At 34.9% G+C, this 16,798-nt stretch overlaps 2 protein-coding genes across 3 annotated transcripts in view; one reads left to right on the top strand and one right to left on the bottom strand.

Moving 5' to 3' along the window:
* LOC110459282 (acyl-CoA:lysophosphatidylglycerol acyltransferase 1-like) overlaps positions 1 to 1,749 on the bottom strand; it is a 19,715-nt gene extending 17,966 nt beyond the window's left edge. The window contains exon 1 of the mRNA XM_021511465.1: positions 1,553 to 1,749. The gene's annotated coding sequence lies outside the window, so the exon portion shown is untranslated. The remainder of the gene's footprint in view (positions 1 to 1,552) is intronic.
* A 331-nt stretch (positions 1,750 to 2,080) lies between these two features.
* LOC110459280 (signal recognition particle 54 kDa protein) lies at positions 2,081 to 15,199 on the top strand. 2 transcript variants are annotated; one of them, XM_021511463.1, is made up of 13 exons: positions 2,081 to 2,433; positions 2,957 to 3,238; positions 3,935 to 4,059; positions 4,354 to 4,504; positions 4,848 to 4,907; positions 5,637 to 5,725; positions 6,048 to 6,148; positions 6,601 to 6,687; positions 8,555 to 8,628; positions 9,918 to 10,026; positions 12,489 to 12,659; positions 13,120 to 13,215; positions 13,938 to 15,199. In XM_021511463.1, the coding sequence occupies exons 1-13, from the start codon at positions 2,356 to 2,358 to the stop codon at positions 14,039 to 14,041; spliced, it is 1,527 nt and encodes a 508-aa protein (XP_021367138.1). In that variant the 5' UTR covers positions 2,081 to 2,355; the 3' UTR covers positions 14,042 to 15,199. The 2 variants fall into 2 exon arrangements, with proteins under 2 accessions (XP_021367138.1, XP_021367137.1); XM_021511462.1 differs by having other exon boundaries at positions 12,489 to 12,665.
* Positions 15,200 to 16,798: the final 1,599 nt, after the last annotated feature.

Raw genomic sequence — 16,798 nt, 5'->3', positions numbered from 1 at the left:
ATGTATATATATAATATGTATAGTTATAGGACAAACAGTAACATACACCTCTACATCACCAGTAACAAGCAAACATTAACAGTTTTATAGGACAAGTAAACAAAATTATATGCATAGTACCATAGGCCACACAAATATAATTTTCTATTTAAAATATACAGTATTAGTGTCATAGGCCAAATAATCATCAATGAGTCTTTCTCGTAAATAACAAGCCATTCGGATTGATATGTCTCGCCTATGCCCTGCTTTGACCATCAATGCACATATCAGAGAAACTAACTTAAATGCAAAATCTGAATGTTGATGGAGATGCTCACAAAGTCAATGGACCCTGAAAGGTAGGCTGCATCCAGCATGTGATGCATGGGTTGAGATGTACTACCTAAGATGCATCTATGGTCCAAGTTTAGTTGCTGTAGCACTATAACTTTCAGAGAAACTAACTTAAACACAAACTCTAAATGTTGATGCCGCAGTCGCCGCCATTGCTGGAAAAGCAACATGTATAACTCGCTTCCACTTCGTGGGGGCAAGACAAAAAATACTGATTTCTGTTTGTACATTTATAGGTTTTATGCAGAATGAAACTGTCCAGACCTGACTTACTCTTCTATCCTTTACCAGTCTTTGACCAAAAAGATTCTCATTATATCCTGTCGGTTGACAAATAGAACACTGGCTGAACAAAATGAATGGTCAAGCAACACTTATCTCAGTTCTATCAATATGGTTGGAATGTGTCTACAGTCAACAAATAGGCTATATGACATAACAAGTCCATTGTGTCAGTGAATAAATTGAGCAACGGACTGAAATATACCGTGTCAAACACTATTTTTTGTAAAGAACACTTTTTTCATCTTTCATGCGTATACTGACAGATTATAAGATTTGACATTAGTAACTAAGTTCATGACATACAAACAGAGAAATGTGCAAAACCAAATTGCCATGATATCAATAAGTTCAGAACAACCTCTGAACTACGGGAGTTTATAATCCCTTGTTTCAATAACTTTTATATTAAAATTCTGACACACTTTGTCAGAATGCCATTTATTATGAATTGAATATTTTGCACTCTTTTTCATTTTCAATTCAGCTCATATGGTTTCGAGGGAAAAACACAGATTTATTGCAATACGATAAAAAAATAAAAGGAGAGAAAAAACATTTCAGTTGTTAATTTGCTTCTGAAAAAAATATGTCTTCTCAACCATTGAAGGATTATACCCAAAATCATGGTAAAGTGTCAGTATTTTACTTTTACTGCATACTTATCAGCAATCGGATACTAGTCCTGTGTCCCTCAATCGGAATTTGACTTGTATATGAGTTGTCAGAAGTCCAATGTGTGATATACCGAGGTCATAAGGGGTGGTTTATCTGAATCAGCTTTGGTAACCAACTGTCAAAAACTAAGTGAGGAAAATGTGCGAGCAAAATCTCTCCGTAATATCTCAAATATAAATGGAAAAAGAAATACCGGTTATACAGCTTTGTAATTTACCGACATTTGACCGATACAAATATATTATATGATAATCACCTCTACTCGATGTGGCTAGGTGGGTGTATTATCGCTGTCCGCTTCGATGAGCAATCCTTACATGAGACACTCTATCCAGAGAGTGGTCGCCCTTGAACGGTCTCCTTCGGTTTTACTGTCTAACGTCGATAACATGATAAGTGAATAAACAGTATTTAACTCACAATCATTGCATTTTGTAATTGATCTGTGATGCAACTTTAAAGAAAATATCTTGTATTAATGATCTTATAAAAATCATCATTAAAAGCGAGACTTGATCAATTTTGTAAACGATTAACGTGCACCTGTTGGTTCACATAGTATTTTACTCGTGTGAATTACATCCAATAAGTGTTTGTTAAGATTTTTACCTACTGAAAATGCCCTACATTATATTGATATATAGCATGTATTTATCTGTAGATGTTGAGTAAAAAAGTCCATACATCTTAAACTATATTGCTTTCTGTATCAATAGAATGAAAAAGAATGATTTGAAAAATCAATGGAGGTATTAACTAAGCCGGAACAATTTACGTAGGGATTCGGGTTCCGGTGACACCAAAACACAAACGTGTTACACTTCCTTCAAGTAGCAGCAGAGGAAAACATTGATATTTTTGTGATATATCAACGTCTTTGATACATTTAAGCAAAATGACTCATACAAATATAGCCACTTAAACCTCCTATATAAGGCTTTCGTTTTAAAGTTCGTTATTTACTATCTGTACAGGAAACAGCTGTTCGACGAGGTTTCGTCAGCTTTTTTCGGTTTCTGAATTAGAATTTTCTAGGAAGCTAATACTGAAATTGTCAATATGGTGTTAGCAGATCTTGGACGGAAGATTACTTCTGCTTTAAAATCTCTCAGCAATGCTACCATTATCAACGAAGAGGTAAACTATTTCTCATAATTTCTAATATTTTGTTGTATGGGACTGAACATAGCATTACATGATATGATATATTGGCTGTAAGTGAATTAATTAGTCTTAGCATTATAACTTAAGAACTTGATATTTAATCGATATAAAGTGGATCAATAGATACAAATGTACTTAACTGTAAATATCAATACTGCGACCATACATTGCTTGTTTCACAAGTCCATATCTTATGTGTTCAGCTCCTGGTATAAAAGATCTAAAAGATCAGGCAACATGAAAAATTGTATTTTTCTTAAGGATAACAATGGTCTTTCGAAGTCTACTACTGAGGCTTTTGGTATTTTTTCATTAAATTGTGTCCCAATTTTTTCCTTCTTCAGTTAATGTGCATTTAATTAATTGCAGATTTTATTTTCTTACATATGGAAATCTGATAATAATAATATCAAGTTATATAATGTACTTAGATTTTTGTAATATAGTAGGAAAATTGGTTATAATTCCTTCAATAATTACATTATGTCTTTTGCAGGTTCTTAATGAAATGCTCAAAGAGATCTGTAAAGCTCTCTTGGAAGCAGACGTGAACATCAAACTTGTAAAACAGCTGCGAGAGAATGTGCGATCTGTGATAGACTTTGATGAAATGGCTGGAGGTCTGAATAAGCGCAGGATGATTCAGTCTGCTGTCTTCAAAGAGTTGGTGAAGCTGATTGATCCTGGTATAAAGGCCTGGCAGCCAATGAAGGGCAAAAATAATGTTATCATGTTTGTTGGTCTCCAGGGGAGTGGCAAAACAACAACATGTACCAAGGTAACATCTCAGTCACTCAACGATCATCTTTTGCTTTTTGTTTCAAAATTTAAAGAAAAAGATTTTGCAAATTTTCTTCATTTCCTTTGCCTTCCAAAGTTAGGTAAAATAATTTCTGATATTAAAAATTAGGCGCAGTTAAATCTTGTAAATTTAGCTACACACATGTGTACTCGGACTGTTGTAATCAAAGACCAGTGTTTTTGCTAGCTAAATTTTACAACAGCCTGTTCCTTTATTAATTGGGAAAATATAACAATATTTACATTGAAATTGGGAAGATATTCCTCAGTTTTGGATCATTTTAGGAAAATGAGGCACTTTTTAGGTAGGGAAACAGCCTGTATTCTGCAGTAAAACAGCAAAAAAAAAAGTTGAAATCCTGTTATCACTACAAAACCATTTTTCAGGTTGGTAGAAGGAGAAATTGTTACATTTTTCTCTCACTACAGTAAAATAAGGTTGGAAACTGTTGGTATGCTTCTACAAGAATGAAATTTACAATATCAAATAACCAAAATGTTTGAATATTTGATTTGGCATTTAATACATGCGCATAATGGTTTTTGTTTATTATTTAAAAACTTTTCCTGCAATAGCTGGAAAACAGTAAAGTTGTTCTTGAAACCTGAAGCATATATATATATTGAAGTTTACGCTAAAAACATATTATCAAACTCTCCTGCCCGTTTACAGATGGCATACTATTACCAAAAGAAAGGCTGGAAAACTTGTCTGATTTGTGCCGACACATTCCGTGCTGGAGCTTTTGATCAGTTAAAACAGAATGCTACAAAAGCCAGGATTCCCTTCTATGGAAGGTAGGTCTGGTAGCATCGATGATAAATCCTGTGCTTTTTGAATCATTAGAATTCTGGTATTAAGTGGAACAAAGCTATGTTTAGATACAAAACAAATTGATGTAAAAGCAACATTTTTCTGAATAAAATAAAATTCAGTGGAAAATAAAGATATTTTGAATGATATTCTATTTGTACATTAACGAGAAGAATATTATATCTATAACTTAAAAAAAAGACAGTAATAATATTTGGTCAGGTGTTTAAATGTTAAAGATGCTCTGTTTTTATAAAACATATATATATTACTTACAGTTATGCAGAGATGGATCCAGTTGTGATTGCCCAGGAAGGTGTTGAGAAATTCCGTAATGAAAATTTTGAAGTCATTATTGTTGACACAAGTGGTCGACACAAACAAGAGGACTCTCTATTTGAGGAAATGTTGCAGGTCAACAATGCAGTTGTAAGCCAATACATCATTTTCAGTAAAACAATTACTGTCATACCTCACTAATGTAAATTTGTTTAAACAGCCACAATGCTTAGAACTTAAATTGTTTCTTCAGATCATTATTCAGAAAAAAATGATGAATAATGTGAAATTTATCTTCTACAATCACTAATTAATATGAACAAATCTTCCAGACTTATGTGATTTAAAGGTTTTCTTAAGTGCTTATATAATAAGATATATTGACCTTATTTAATTTTGTTTGTGTAAAGTGATCTGCCTTCAAAAGAAAAGTTTTGTCCGAAATTTGCTTTTGATTAGAAATTTCAGTGCAATTACATATTTTTTCAAACAGGACCCCGACAACGTAGTATTCGTGATGGACGCTACTATAGGACAGGCTTGTGAATCCCAGGTAAGTACACCAGCCTCACTCAGTACAACTAGATGATGACAGTTTGTCCTTTAGAAAGTTAAATTGTGAAATCATAATTTTGATTAACCACTGACAATGACATTATACAAACATGCTAGGATTCTTTCCTCTTGTCCTCGCTCGGCTCCGCACTGGGCACACATATCCTACTCATTCGTACCTTTTAAAACGAGAAGATATACCTTCATGCCACGCATGTGACACTCCATTTACAGTGGAGCATTTTTTAATAGAATGTTCCGATTTTAAACACATTCGTGATAACTACTTCCGAGTCCCGGATATGAAAACACTTTTCAGTTNTGGTCCATGCTAGGATTTTTTCCCCCATGTGCTTGTCCTCGGTCCATGCTAGGATTCTTTCCCCCATGTGCTTGTCCTTGGTCCATGCTAGAAAAATATTTTAGAGCTTCAGGTCAACAAAACTAGCTAGGATTCTTTCCCCAATGTGCTTGTCCTCGGTCCATGCTAGGATTCTTTTCCCCATGTGCTTGTCCTCGGTCCATTCAAACGCCCGTTATTGATACACTTTACAAATAAAAATTATGGTTACAAAAAATATGACATTTTATACAATTTGTAAAAAAAATCATACAATAGCACAGTCCTGTATACAATAATTTGCTTTAGTATTTCATTTTGACATAACTCTGGATACCATGGTGGATGGGAATATGTATGGTTAAGTTAAATTTGTTGTATCTGTAGGCCAGAGCCTTCAAGGAGAAGGTTGACGTTGCCTCTGTCATCATCACAAAGTTAGACGGCCATGCTAAAGGTGGTGGGGCACTCAGCGCGTAAGTAGTCAAAGGGAGCTAATTCAGAACGGGAAGGAATTTTCAAAATTCAACCAAATTAACACTATGTTCCTCTAATTATTTTGCTGCTATCAGAAGAAAAAATCGTGAATTAATTTAAAAATATTTTAGAGCTTCAGGTCAACAAAACTAACTGTGCTGTATTTTGTTTAAGCTCATTGGATGTTTATTAAAAGGGAAACTTACAGACTTGTTCATCAACCTCTATTGAATTGGAAATTCATGACATATTTTATATAGTTCAGTACATTACTGTCTTATTACAAACCTTAAACACTATTTTCTTTTTGATTACTTATAGGGTTGCAGCTACAAAAAGTCCTGTCATCTTCATAGGGACAGGAGAACACACAGACGACTTTGAACCCTTTAAGGTTCAACCGTTTATCAGCAAACTCCTAGGTTTGTCACAAATAACGTTATTTTCTTGATATCTCATGTTTATTTTACTGCTGAGAACATGTAAGAACCATTTTATGATATCTGAATTTTATTTAGTTATTCACACATTTGATACATTTGTTGACTTTAGTCAATTTCTAACAATTTTGAACAAATATTGTGCTGGTATTGTTTTGATATTACAGCATTAATTTCATCACAGGTATTTCAGAAGTCACTTTAAGTTGTGCTTGATTTTAAAATTAGGATTAAAGTTTATTCTTTAATAATAGGTAAACATAAACTAACATTACCCAGCAGTCAATACTTGACCCATATGGATGCACACAGAGGGTTTTCATATACGAGGAAAACCAAAGTGCCCAGAGAAGTGTATTCAGTAATGTTCATTAGGTGTGATTTATACACCATTGTATATACAAGCAATACATTACTGTGACTTTTTTTTCCAGGAATGGGAGATATTGAGGGGCTGATTGACAAAGTCAATGAACTCAAACTGGATGACAATGAGGAGTTGATGAAGAAACTAAAGCAAGGTAAATTTATAACAGAAACCAGTGTAATGTGATGTAAGAATTAAGACAGTGAAACAATGACTGTTGATGTGATATTCTTTGATTTGAGTCCAGTATTCAACCTTAAAAATATGGACAGGAGGGATATATATAGGAGATTTTATTTTTGCCAGCCTTGGCGAGCAAAAATTAAAACTTCGAGATGAGTTTCATAAAAGCTCATATGAAAAGCTCATATGAAATGAAAACATTTTTAAGAAACTTTTTATCACATAACTCTTAAATTTTGACAGGTTTTAAAGCCAAAATGTAGAGAGCTTAATCAAACGGAGACAGCCATTTTGTTGCGCCATTCACAATTTATGACGTCACATCATTGTCCATATTATGACGTCACGATCGATTTCTGACTGCCACAGCCAATGAAAAAACGCTCCAGGATATATTACACTAGTGGCATATGTAAAAATATTGCACGGGCGAATTCACTGGATAACAGGCCGATTATGTGATAAAACATATTTCTTGTTTCCTGAGACAAGTCATTTATATAGGCCTTGTCAAAGGGAACTAGAATGCTGGAAACCTCCCCGCTGAAATAGTTTTAAATGGGAAAAGAATACAGTTTCCTTAAAAAGCAATATTCTTAACCTCAAGTTTCGAAAACAAGTCTAGTCTTTAATTGTTGCCTCCAGCCGAGTCTCATGCTCAGGACCTGAATCTCACCCTTAATAACTAGGAAGGGTAAGGTCAATACAAGCTTTGTACTTTTCTTCTGGTTGGCTCTGTCGTTTCAATTGACTGCCATGAGTCAGTAGGGGTGTTTTAGTTTTCAGACTAACACACAGAGAACTAACTACCTAGACAGCCAAGTGAGAGTGAGACCAGAACACTATGTAGATAAAATGAACTTATAATTTACAGTAGAAAAGATATTTACCAATCCAGAAGTTAAATTTGCGTGATATAACTAAAATCATTTCTATCATATTACATTGTTACATATTGGAGCAAGTGAAATTTATCATACTTCTATTCTGTGTATGGTTCAAATATTTGCATTCAAATTCCAAATTTTATTTGCACACTTGTAACTACGAAGTAGTTTGAAGGCAAAACTGTGAAACACCGTGAAATACATACATAGACATGACATGTACATATAAGCCCGGAAAAAAAGGAAAATTTGTTTTCATTTTAGAAATGTAAACATAAAACAAGGGAAAAAATCTCAAAACTTAAGACTTTATTGACAAAAAAGGTGTTTCTCAAGAATGAGCCCCATTTAGTTGGTGTACGAGTACACTACTTGCATGACTATGCTGTGACAACATCCTGTACCACCTCCCAGCTCAGTGAAATCACTTCATGGCATTATAAGGGAGGTAGGGCCAGTGGATCAACTTCACATCTAGGTACTTTCTACCATAGGTCTGGGGACTTTCCCTAAAGCTAGTTTGAGGCACAGAGCCTCAGTTTGTAGCTTCAATAGAGTGCAAGTATTCAAGGAACACCACATCTATAATAGGGATATGTGTCCTTTATATACCAGGTTTTATAGTCATTAAAAATCAGGAGGTTTTCTTATATTTCAATATTGATGTGTTTGAAATTTTACTGAAAGTGTCCAAGACATGTTGTCATTGTAATCTAAAGTGGGTTATGTTTCTCATTATCAGATACTTATTCTAAAATAATCAGTTGTTATCTCCTTTTTGAAAAAAACAAACAGAATTGTTGACTGTTAACTTCTTTAACCATTTTTCTGTGAAAAAACAAGGGAAGCAACTCTTTCGTAAAAGTGTATTGTTCCTACTAAGGATAAAGTATGTCTATTACATTTAAAGATACACTATCATTTAAATGAGATTTTTTTTCTTTAATCCAGGTCAATTCACTCTGAGAGACATGTATGAACAGTTCCAGAACATCATGAAAATGGGGCCATTCAGCCAAATAATGGTCAGTATGAGAAAAGGTTTACTTCCAAATATCAACCTCAATGTTCTAATTATATACACCCTGACACTTGCTTTTACTATAGGGGTTCATTTGACCTATGTTGAAGCTTGTGATATCCAGGTCATGTTCAAGGTCAGAGCACAATTGACAAATTCATTACTTCTTAATTAATATCATTTGGTAGATCATTTGAAATAAGCGGTGGCTTTTCTTATGTCCATTCGTGATGTTTTCTGCTTACCCGTGGTAGATACAAAAATACAGCACATATCAAAAGTAGGTCTATTAAATTAAAAGGTCTTTACCCAATCTACTCCTCAAAATATATGTCAAATAAAGCAAAATAAAACACTGCTGCGTATCAGCCATCTGATATATGGTCTAAGGGGAGATAATTTGATTATTGTTTTAATTTTGTTGTAAAAGTTCAAAATAATTTAGTTTCCTCTTTATAAAGAATTGAATACAGATTCTTTTTTCAAGAAACAGATTTAAGTTAGAGATAATTTTGAGAAATTAATGAAAACAACCTATTTTAGAAAGTAAGTTGGTTTCTTTAACAATTTCAGATAAAATATTTTAACATCAGTTTGAATATCTAATTTTATGTGGATAGTTCATAATATATGAAAATGAATTTTATAAACATGCATAAAAGCAAAACAAAAGTTCACCAGTGAACTCCTTATATAATGACAAATTTGTGTTGAAATCTATTTTTTTATATAATAATTTCCTTTGACAAAATAGAAAAGCTATCAAAAAACCTCATTCCATATTCAGAGATAATTGAAATAATGTATGAATCATTTAATAGTAAAATATTTCATGATTTATCCACCAAATTATCCTAGGTTTGATTTGAACAACAGGTAAATAAGAGTGTTATATGCAGTATGTACGTTTGCTCTGTATTTTTTCATTGCCATGCAGAGAGAACACAATACATGTCGTGAGATTAATACTATTTACTATTTGGTCATGTGACTGATATTTTGACGTCACAGACCATCAGGTTTTTCCATCCGTCAATATTTGTTTATAAACCATTAGAGTTTTCTAACCATCTACATTTGTTTAATTGAAGTGCATTTGTGCTATTTAACAAAATATTCTATGTGACAGAAATCTGGAAATGCCCCACCAGGAACAACGATATGCCCTTTTTCAAATGTTTTAGAAAAATAATATAATAAGCATATCACAATGATGATCATATTTCTAGAAGGCAATTCAGTGTAAAAGATATATATTCCAATATCTAAACAGGGTTTGCTGTTTATTTCCAGGGGATGATACCCGGGTTCAGCTCTGACTTCCTCACCAAGGGCGGGGAACAGGAGTCCATGGCCCGTCTCAAGAAACTCATGACAATCATGGACAGCATGAACGATGCAGGTGAGTACACAACTATGGATGGTCTGTGTAATCTGTTTAGTTAAGATCTTTGTACCTCGGATTCAATAAATCCTGTTTGTACCTTTGTACCTCGGATTCAATAAATCCTGTTTGTACCTCGGATTCAATAAATCCTGTTTGTACCTCGGATTCAATAAATCCTGTTTGTACCTCGGATTCAATAATTGCTGTTTGTACCTCAGATTCAATAAATCCTGTTTGTACCTCAGATTCAATAAATCCTGTTTGTACCTCAGATTCAATAAATCCTGTTTGTACCTCAGATTCAAGAAATCCTTAATGATTTTTTTTAATCTGTCACTTTTAATAGTATTACAGGTAGATACATAAACGTAACGGTCATAAATTCAATGTGCAAGTCAGATGGCTACATTAACTATTCACTTTTTACATAATGTATGATTGATTTTTATTTCTGCTTGAAAATAATAATATCAATTAATGGAGAAATTGTCCTGAATAGAAATATCAACCTCAGTTTCAATTTCTATCTGTCATTTTGCTCAGCTTGTATAGAACAGCTTAAACTATGACATACGACACCATTATTTTCTTAAATAATTCTTCTTCAGATACTTTAGTAACTTTAATAATATGTTTCTGGTGACTTTTTCTGCTAAGTATATCATATGAAGTAGGAATCATGTTAACATTGTGCATCAGCTGTGAGAACTATAGACCAAGGAGAAATAATTAATTAAATTTGTTGTAAACAACGCATAGTGATTTGCTGTCTTCTAAATAAGACAGATGTAGGATAAACATTTCTCTTTTATACAGTAGTGAAGGGGTGCAGGCCATGTCTGAACTGACTTTTATACTGTAGTGAAGGTGTGCAGGTCATGTCTGAACTGACTTTTATACTGTAGGGAGGGGGGGCAGGTCATGTCTGAACTGACTTGTATACATTAGTGAAGGGATGCAGGTCATGTCTCAACTGACTTGTATACAGTAGTGAGAAGGGGTGCAGGTCGTGTCTGAACTGACTTTTATACATTAGTGAAGAGGTGCAGGTCAGGTTTGAACTGACTTTTATACCGTAGTGAAGGGGTGCAGGTCATGGCTGAACTGACCTTGATACATTAGGGAAGAGGGGCAGGTCATGTTTGAACTGACTTTCATACCGTAGTGAAGGGGTGCAGGTCATGGCTGAACTGACCTTGATACATTAGGGAAGAGGGGCAGGTCATGTTTGAACTGACTTTCATACCGTAGTGAAGGGGTGCAGGTCATGCCTGAACTGACTTTTATACAGTAGTGAAGAGGTGCAGGTCATGTCTGAACTGAATTGTATACAGTAGTGAAGGGATGCAGGTCATATCTCAACTGACTTTTATACATTAGTGAAGGGTTGCAGGTCATGTCTGATCTGACTTTTATACAGTAGTGAAGGGGTGCAGGCCATGTCTGAACTGACTTTTATACATTAGTGAAGGGATGCAGGTCATGTCTGAACTGACTTGTATAGAGTAGTGAAGGGATGCAGGTCATGTCTCAACTGACTTTTATACATTAGTGAAGGGATGCAGGTCATGTCTGAACTGACTTGTACACAGTAGTGAAGGGATGCAGGTCATATCTCAACTGACTTTTATACATTAGTGAAGGGTTGCAGGTCATGTCTGATCTGACTTTTATACAGTAGTGAAGGGATGCAGGTCATATCTCAACTGACTTTTATACATTAGTGAAGAGGTGCAGGTCATGTTTGAACCGACTTTTATACCGTAGTGAAGGGGTGCAGGTCATGTCTGAGCTGATTTGTATACAGTAGTGAAGGGGTGCAGGTCATGTCTGAACTGACCTTGATACATTAGTGAAGAGGTGCAGGTCATGTTTGAACTGACTTTTATACCGTAGTGAAGGGGTGCAGGTCATGTCTGAACTGACTTGTATACAGTCGTGAAGGGGAGCAGGTCATGGCTGAACTGACCTTGATACATTAGGGAAGAGGGGCAGGTCATGTTTGAACCGACTTTTATACCGTAGTGAAGGGGTGCAGATCATGTCTGAACTGACTTTTATTCATTAGTGAAGGGATGCAGGTCATGTATGAACTGACTTGTATACCGTAGTGAAGGGATGCAGGTCATGTATGAACTGACTTGTATACCGTAGTGAAGGGATGCAGGTCATGTCTGAACGGACTTGTATACAGTAGAGAAGGGGTGCAGGTCATTTCTGAACTGACCTTGATACATTCGTGAAGAGGTGCAGGTCATGTCTGAACTGACTTTTATACATTAGTGAAGGGATGCAGGTCATGTCTCAACTGATGGCACATGTTGCATGTTTGCAAGGTATAGGCGGTTTCATTTCCACTACAATTTTATATCTATTTTATTGGTGTTTATATTTTCTATATATGAACTATAAGATCATGGGCTGAACATTTCATATAAACACTGAAAGATTTTGAACTGATTGATAATACTTTGCAGAGCTTGACAGTTTGGAGGGGGAACGGTTGTTTGCCAAGCAGACGGGGCGTGCCCTGCGCGTAGCACGAGGAGCGGGAGTCTCCATTAGGGAGGTCAACGAACTGCTCACCCAGTACAAAAAGTTTGCACAAATGGTGAAGAAAATGGGTGGAATCAAGGGCCTGTTCAAAGGTAAAGGTAGTTTATCACAGGCATTTTTTATCTTCGTTTCTAAAAAACCTTTTAATTTTGAATTTTACCATAAAAAACATCAGCTTCAGGTAGAAAATGACCCTGCTGTATCAGCTTTGTTTTAAAATTAACCAAAAGTTTGGTAAATATAAGTACTTGTTTAAAGAAATAGAAACTAAGGGCCACATCTACATGATGACTCCCTCCCCCATATTTGATATGGTATTGTTGAGCATGCTAGTGCTGTGCCTGTCTTGAACGTCTGTTGAAAATGAAACATATCAGCTTAAACAAATTCTGCGGAGAACCATGCTAAGCAAAGTTACAGTAGAAGTAAGGAATGGTATATTCTGCGGGTTTATTTTCCAATCTTAATTACTCGATATAAAACGTTGATATTATATAGTGAAATGTTGTTGGGAGATTGAATGTGTTCTGAGTAAAATATATTTTTCTGTAGGAGGCGACATGAGTAAAAATGTGAACCCCGCCCAGATGACAAAGATCAATCAACAAATGGCCAAGATGATGGATCCTCGAGTCCTGCAACAGATGGGTAAGTGTTTAACCAATATACTGGGTAGGTGCCCGAGTCAAAGTGGACGTGGACGTCACGAGTTATTTGTTAAACATACACACAATCAACAATCTTTTTATCTTAATGCCATCAATACTGTATGGCCTATTAAGAGTGTATTTGTTTTGTTTTGAACATTCAAAATGATCAGGTGTCCTTGGAATGAAATGATGTAGAACACAAAGTCCACAATTAAACAAGTTGTTTTGAAAATTTGTATATTATGTCTTAGCTGATTTTCATCTTAATCTGACATTAAATTGTGTCTTGTTTAAGGCTATTACTTTGACCCTGATTTAATGCCGTGTAACATCACCCACTAATTCGTCACTGTAATGACAGCAAAGTCTTTATGCAATACCACTTGGTTGGTACACTCTTTTTACTTAAATAGAATGCCCAGTATATACAGTATCACTTATAATTGTATGATGCTAACTTTGGTATAATGCCATTGTTTATTTATACAGTATAAATCTTATGACTTCAACTTTGGTATAATGCCCATTGTTTATATATACAGTATAAATTTTAGGACTCATTTGCCATTTCACACACTGCCAACAGTTTCCATCACCATTCCCCTTGATGGATGTAATGCCAGCATTGGACTGGACAAATGTGGCACTACATTTTAGTGCATGTTACCCTAAAATGTATCCTATCTTATTATAAACAAGGATGTATTTCTCTACTTACAGGAGGCATGCAGGGTATACAGAACATGATGAGACAGTTCCAACAAGGAGCACAGGGCAAGTTTGGAGGCGGTGGAAACATGTTTAACGGGTTCGGCGATAGATAGTGAAGAAATGGAAACAGTGATATAAAGTTTGATCAGACTTAAGTACCATGTGAGGAAACATGTCTGTCAGACTGTGTTCCCTTTATAAACGTTAGTAGTACACGTTTTGTCGATTACGAGGGGCCTCCTCATGTTTATACCAAAATCAGAGTTGTATTCGAATTCAAATAAATCTTTGTACATTCTCTGTGGGGCTATTCAAGGATTTGCATATATATCAAGAGGTGAAGGCAGGGAGGCACTCTCTCCCACCTCTTCAAGACACACATATTTTATGTGAGACAACTTTTCTATACAAGACACACATATTTTATGTGAGACAACTTTATACAACATCTGTGCACCTGGTTGCTACATTGAAGAATATCTACAGCCAGAACAGACAGAAACCAACACAGTCGTCATCTGTGTGAGGAATACATGACGGCAGGTATCTACAGCCAGTCCAGACAGAAACCAACACAGTTGTCATCTTTGTGAGAAATACATGAAGGCAGGATAGACAGCAGATAACATCACCATTTGGAAATAAATAATTATTGAGGAACTTGCTGCAAATTTAATGTTTACTGCTTTAATTTTTAGTATCTTTCCCTTCCTCACCAACTATGTTCTTGATTGATTGATATGAAATCTGCTGTATTGTTGTATTTCCAATGATGGTGCCAATCATCATAAAAGCAAAGACATTCTACTTTCACATTAAGAAATTGTGGTCAGATCTTGGCATGCCTCCAATAATGATTAATTGATAAATGGGTGATGGTATGATAAGAAAAATTGGTAACATGTATGTAGTGGACCACAGGGTTTAGGTGGTCACAGCACAGTGCCTCCCCGTTTTCCAGGCCCTCCATGCAATTGTTTCGGGAAAAGCTCAGATAATATATAATAGTAACATGATGGTTGATATAGACAATAGACGTTTTATGTTGATTGAGCTATATTAGGTTATTATACCAATATATTGCCAATTCTTTGTGGCGAAGAAAGGTTCAGGAATTCATATTTATTAAAGTACATAATGTACTCTTTAATCTTAATCTGATTACTACTAGTTTTTATAATGATGATGATGATGATGATGATGATGATGATGGTGGCAACAGATATTGAGAATCTGCTACATTTGTAAAATAAATTTGTTCAAGAAATTAATTGACATTTATTTTCTATGCATTGATAAAAATTTGAAGTGTGAGAAAAAACAATTGTACTGATGTTTACATTTCATGTCACTTTAATTCATAAATAAAATACAGGTCTTTGTGACCATCAATATACAACAGTGTTAAAAGAACGGTATATTACAATGGGGTCTACAAATATCACAGTATGCAACCTTACACAGGACACATAAATGTCTTCACCAACGATTGATAGGACTAGTTGACCTCAAAACCTAAAACAGATCATTATTTACAACACAAGGTTCAGCACACTCACACTAACGGCTACTATTCCTCATTACAGTGATGTGGACTGTCATGGTCGGTTTTACCCTTATTGTGCACTGTTAAATAATCTATTTTACATCCCCTTGCACAACCCCAAACTGTTTTACATCTTTTATTGGATGAAAAGTTTGAAATAAGTAAATTGTATGAAATTTGGTTCTTGGTCAGTATATTTTATCTGATCAAATCCAGATATCTTTGTAGCAGTTTGAGATCAGTAAGGTCATCTGAGATGATACAGAAATCTACAACGCGTCGCAGTAATTACACTAATAAAACAACATACATCAAGTTTAAAGCAACATCATGAAACAAACTGTCAAATAAATCGTTATTCTGAGGCATTCCGTACACATACAAAAATGGAACTTTTAATGAAACTTAATAATACATGTAGGCCTAGTTATTTGCACGTTAGTAAAAGAACAGATTAGAGGCAGTTTGACAAGAAATATACACTAATTTGGTGATTTTTCATATTCCACAAACTATAAACAGTATCAACTAAGGGTGTATGCTACCTCATTGTAACATGAATCTCCTTTCCAAAAAAGTTCCACAACTGCACAGCCTGTGAAGATTTGAACTATGTAATTAGTGACAATTAAATTGAGCACATAGTACATCACATTGATGATAATGAAATAAATCTGAGGTCACTTTAAAAGTTTTAGAGAGATAACTAACAAAGTAAATGTGTGGACAAGTATTTGTCTTCTGTCTGACTAGACAAGCACCAATTGTCAGGTCAACTTATCTCAAAACCCCACTTTTTGGTGATTACTTATGAATACACAGAATTTCCAAGGCTTTACAGGATTTTACTACAATCATGAAGACATAAAATATTCACTGAACAATCACCAAACAGCAAGACCCTGGAACAAGTGGAGCTGACACTCGGGCTTGGGATAGCATGTACTTCACCGTATAACAGATTCACATATATGGCACTATAGAATTAAACCTTCATTCAGTATATATACATGCAGCATCAGATCTAATGCCAGAAAAAAAGCTTAATAAGTTACATTTGTGATTTAAAACAATCATGGATTTATTATGCTCATAAAAAAACTCATAAGAAGCTCAAAAACCAGATGTCCTTGAGATGATCTTTCATTTAAAAATATAGGTATAGGTATTAAAACAACTTTCAGCAGAAACCATACAAACTAATTCAGTCTTAAATGAAAATGTCCCCATGAAATGTAGGAGGATAGAGAAAATGTAACAGGACCACAAAGGGATTTGAACTTAAAAACTCCCCACCTGGACACTCAAACCAGCAGCTACACAC

Source organism: Mizuhopecten yessoensis, unplaced genomic scaffold (genome assembly GCF_002113885.1).
Source record: "Mizuhopecten yessoensis strain PY_sf001 unplaced genomic scaffold, ASM211388v2 scaffold9997, whole genome shotgun sequence".
Lineage (NCBI taxonomy): Eukaryota > Metazoa > Mollusca > Bivalvia > Pectinida > Pectinidae > Mizuhopecten > Mizuhopecten yessoensis.
The sequence above is the reverse complement of the archived record's forward strand: the minus strand, read 5'-3'. Positions and strand labels throughout refer to the sequence as shown.

Coding starts and splice junctions, on each gene's coding strand:
- LOC110459280 (XM_021511462.1), top strand. CDS start 2,356: ATGGTGTTAGCAGATCTTGGACGGAAGATTACTTCTGCTTTAAAATCT. Junction 4,060..4,353: donor AGGATTCCCTTCTATGGAAG/GTAGGTCTGGTA, acceptor TATTACTTACAG/TTATGCAGAGATGGATCCAG. Junction 4,908..5,636: donor GACAGGCTTGTGAATCCCAG/GTAAGTACACCA, acceptor TTGTATCTGTAG/GCCAGAGCCTTCAAGGAGAA.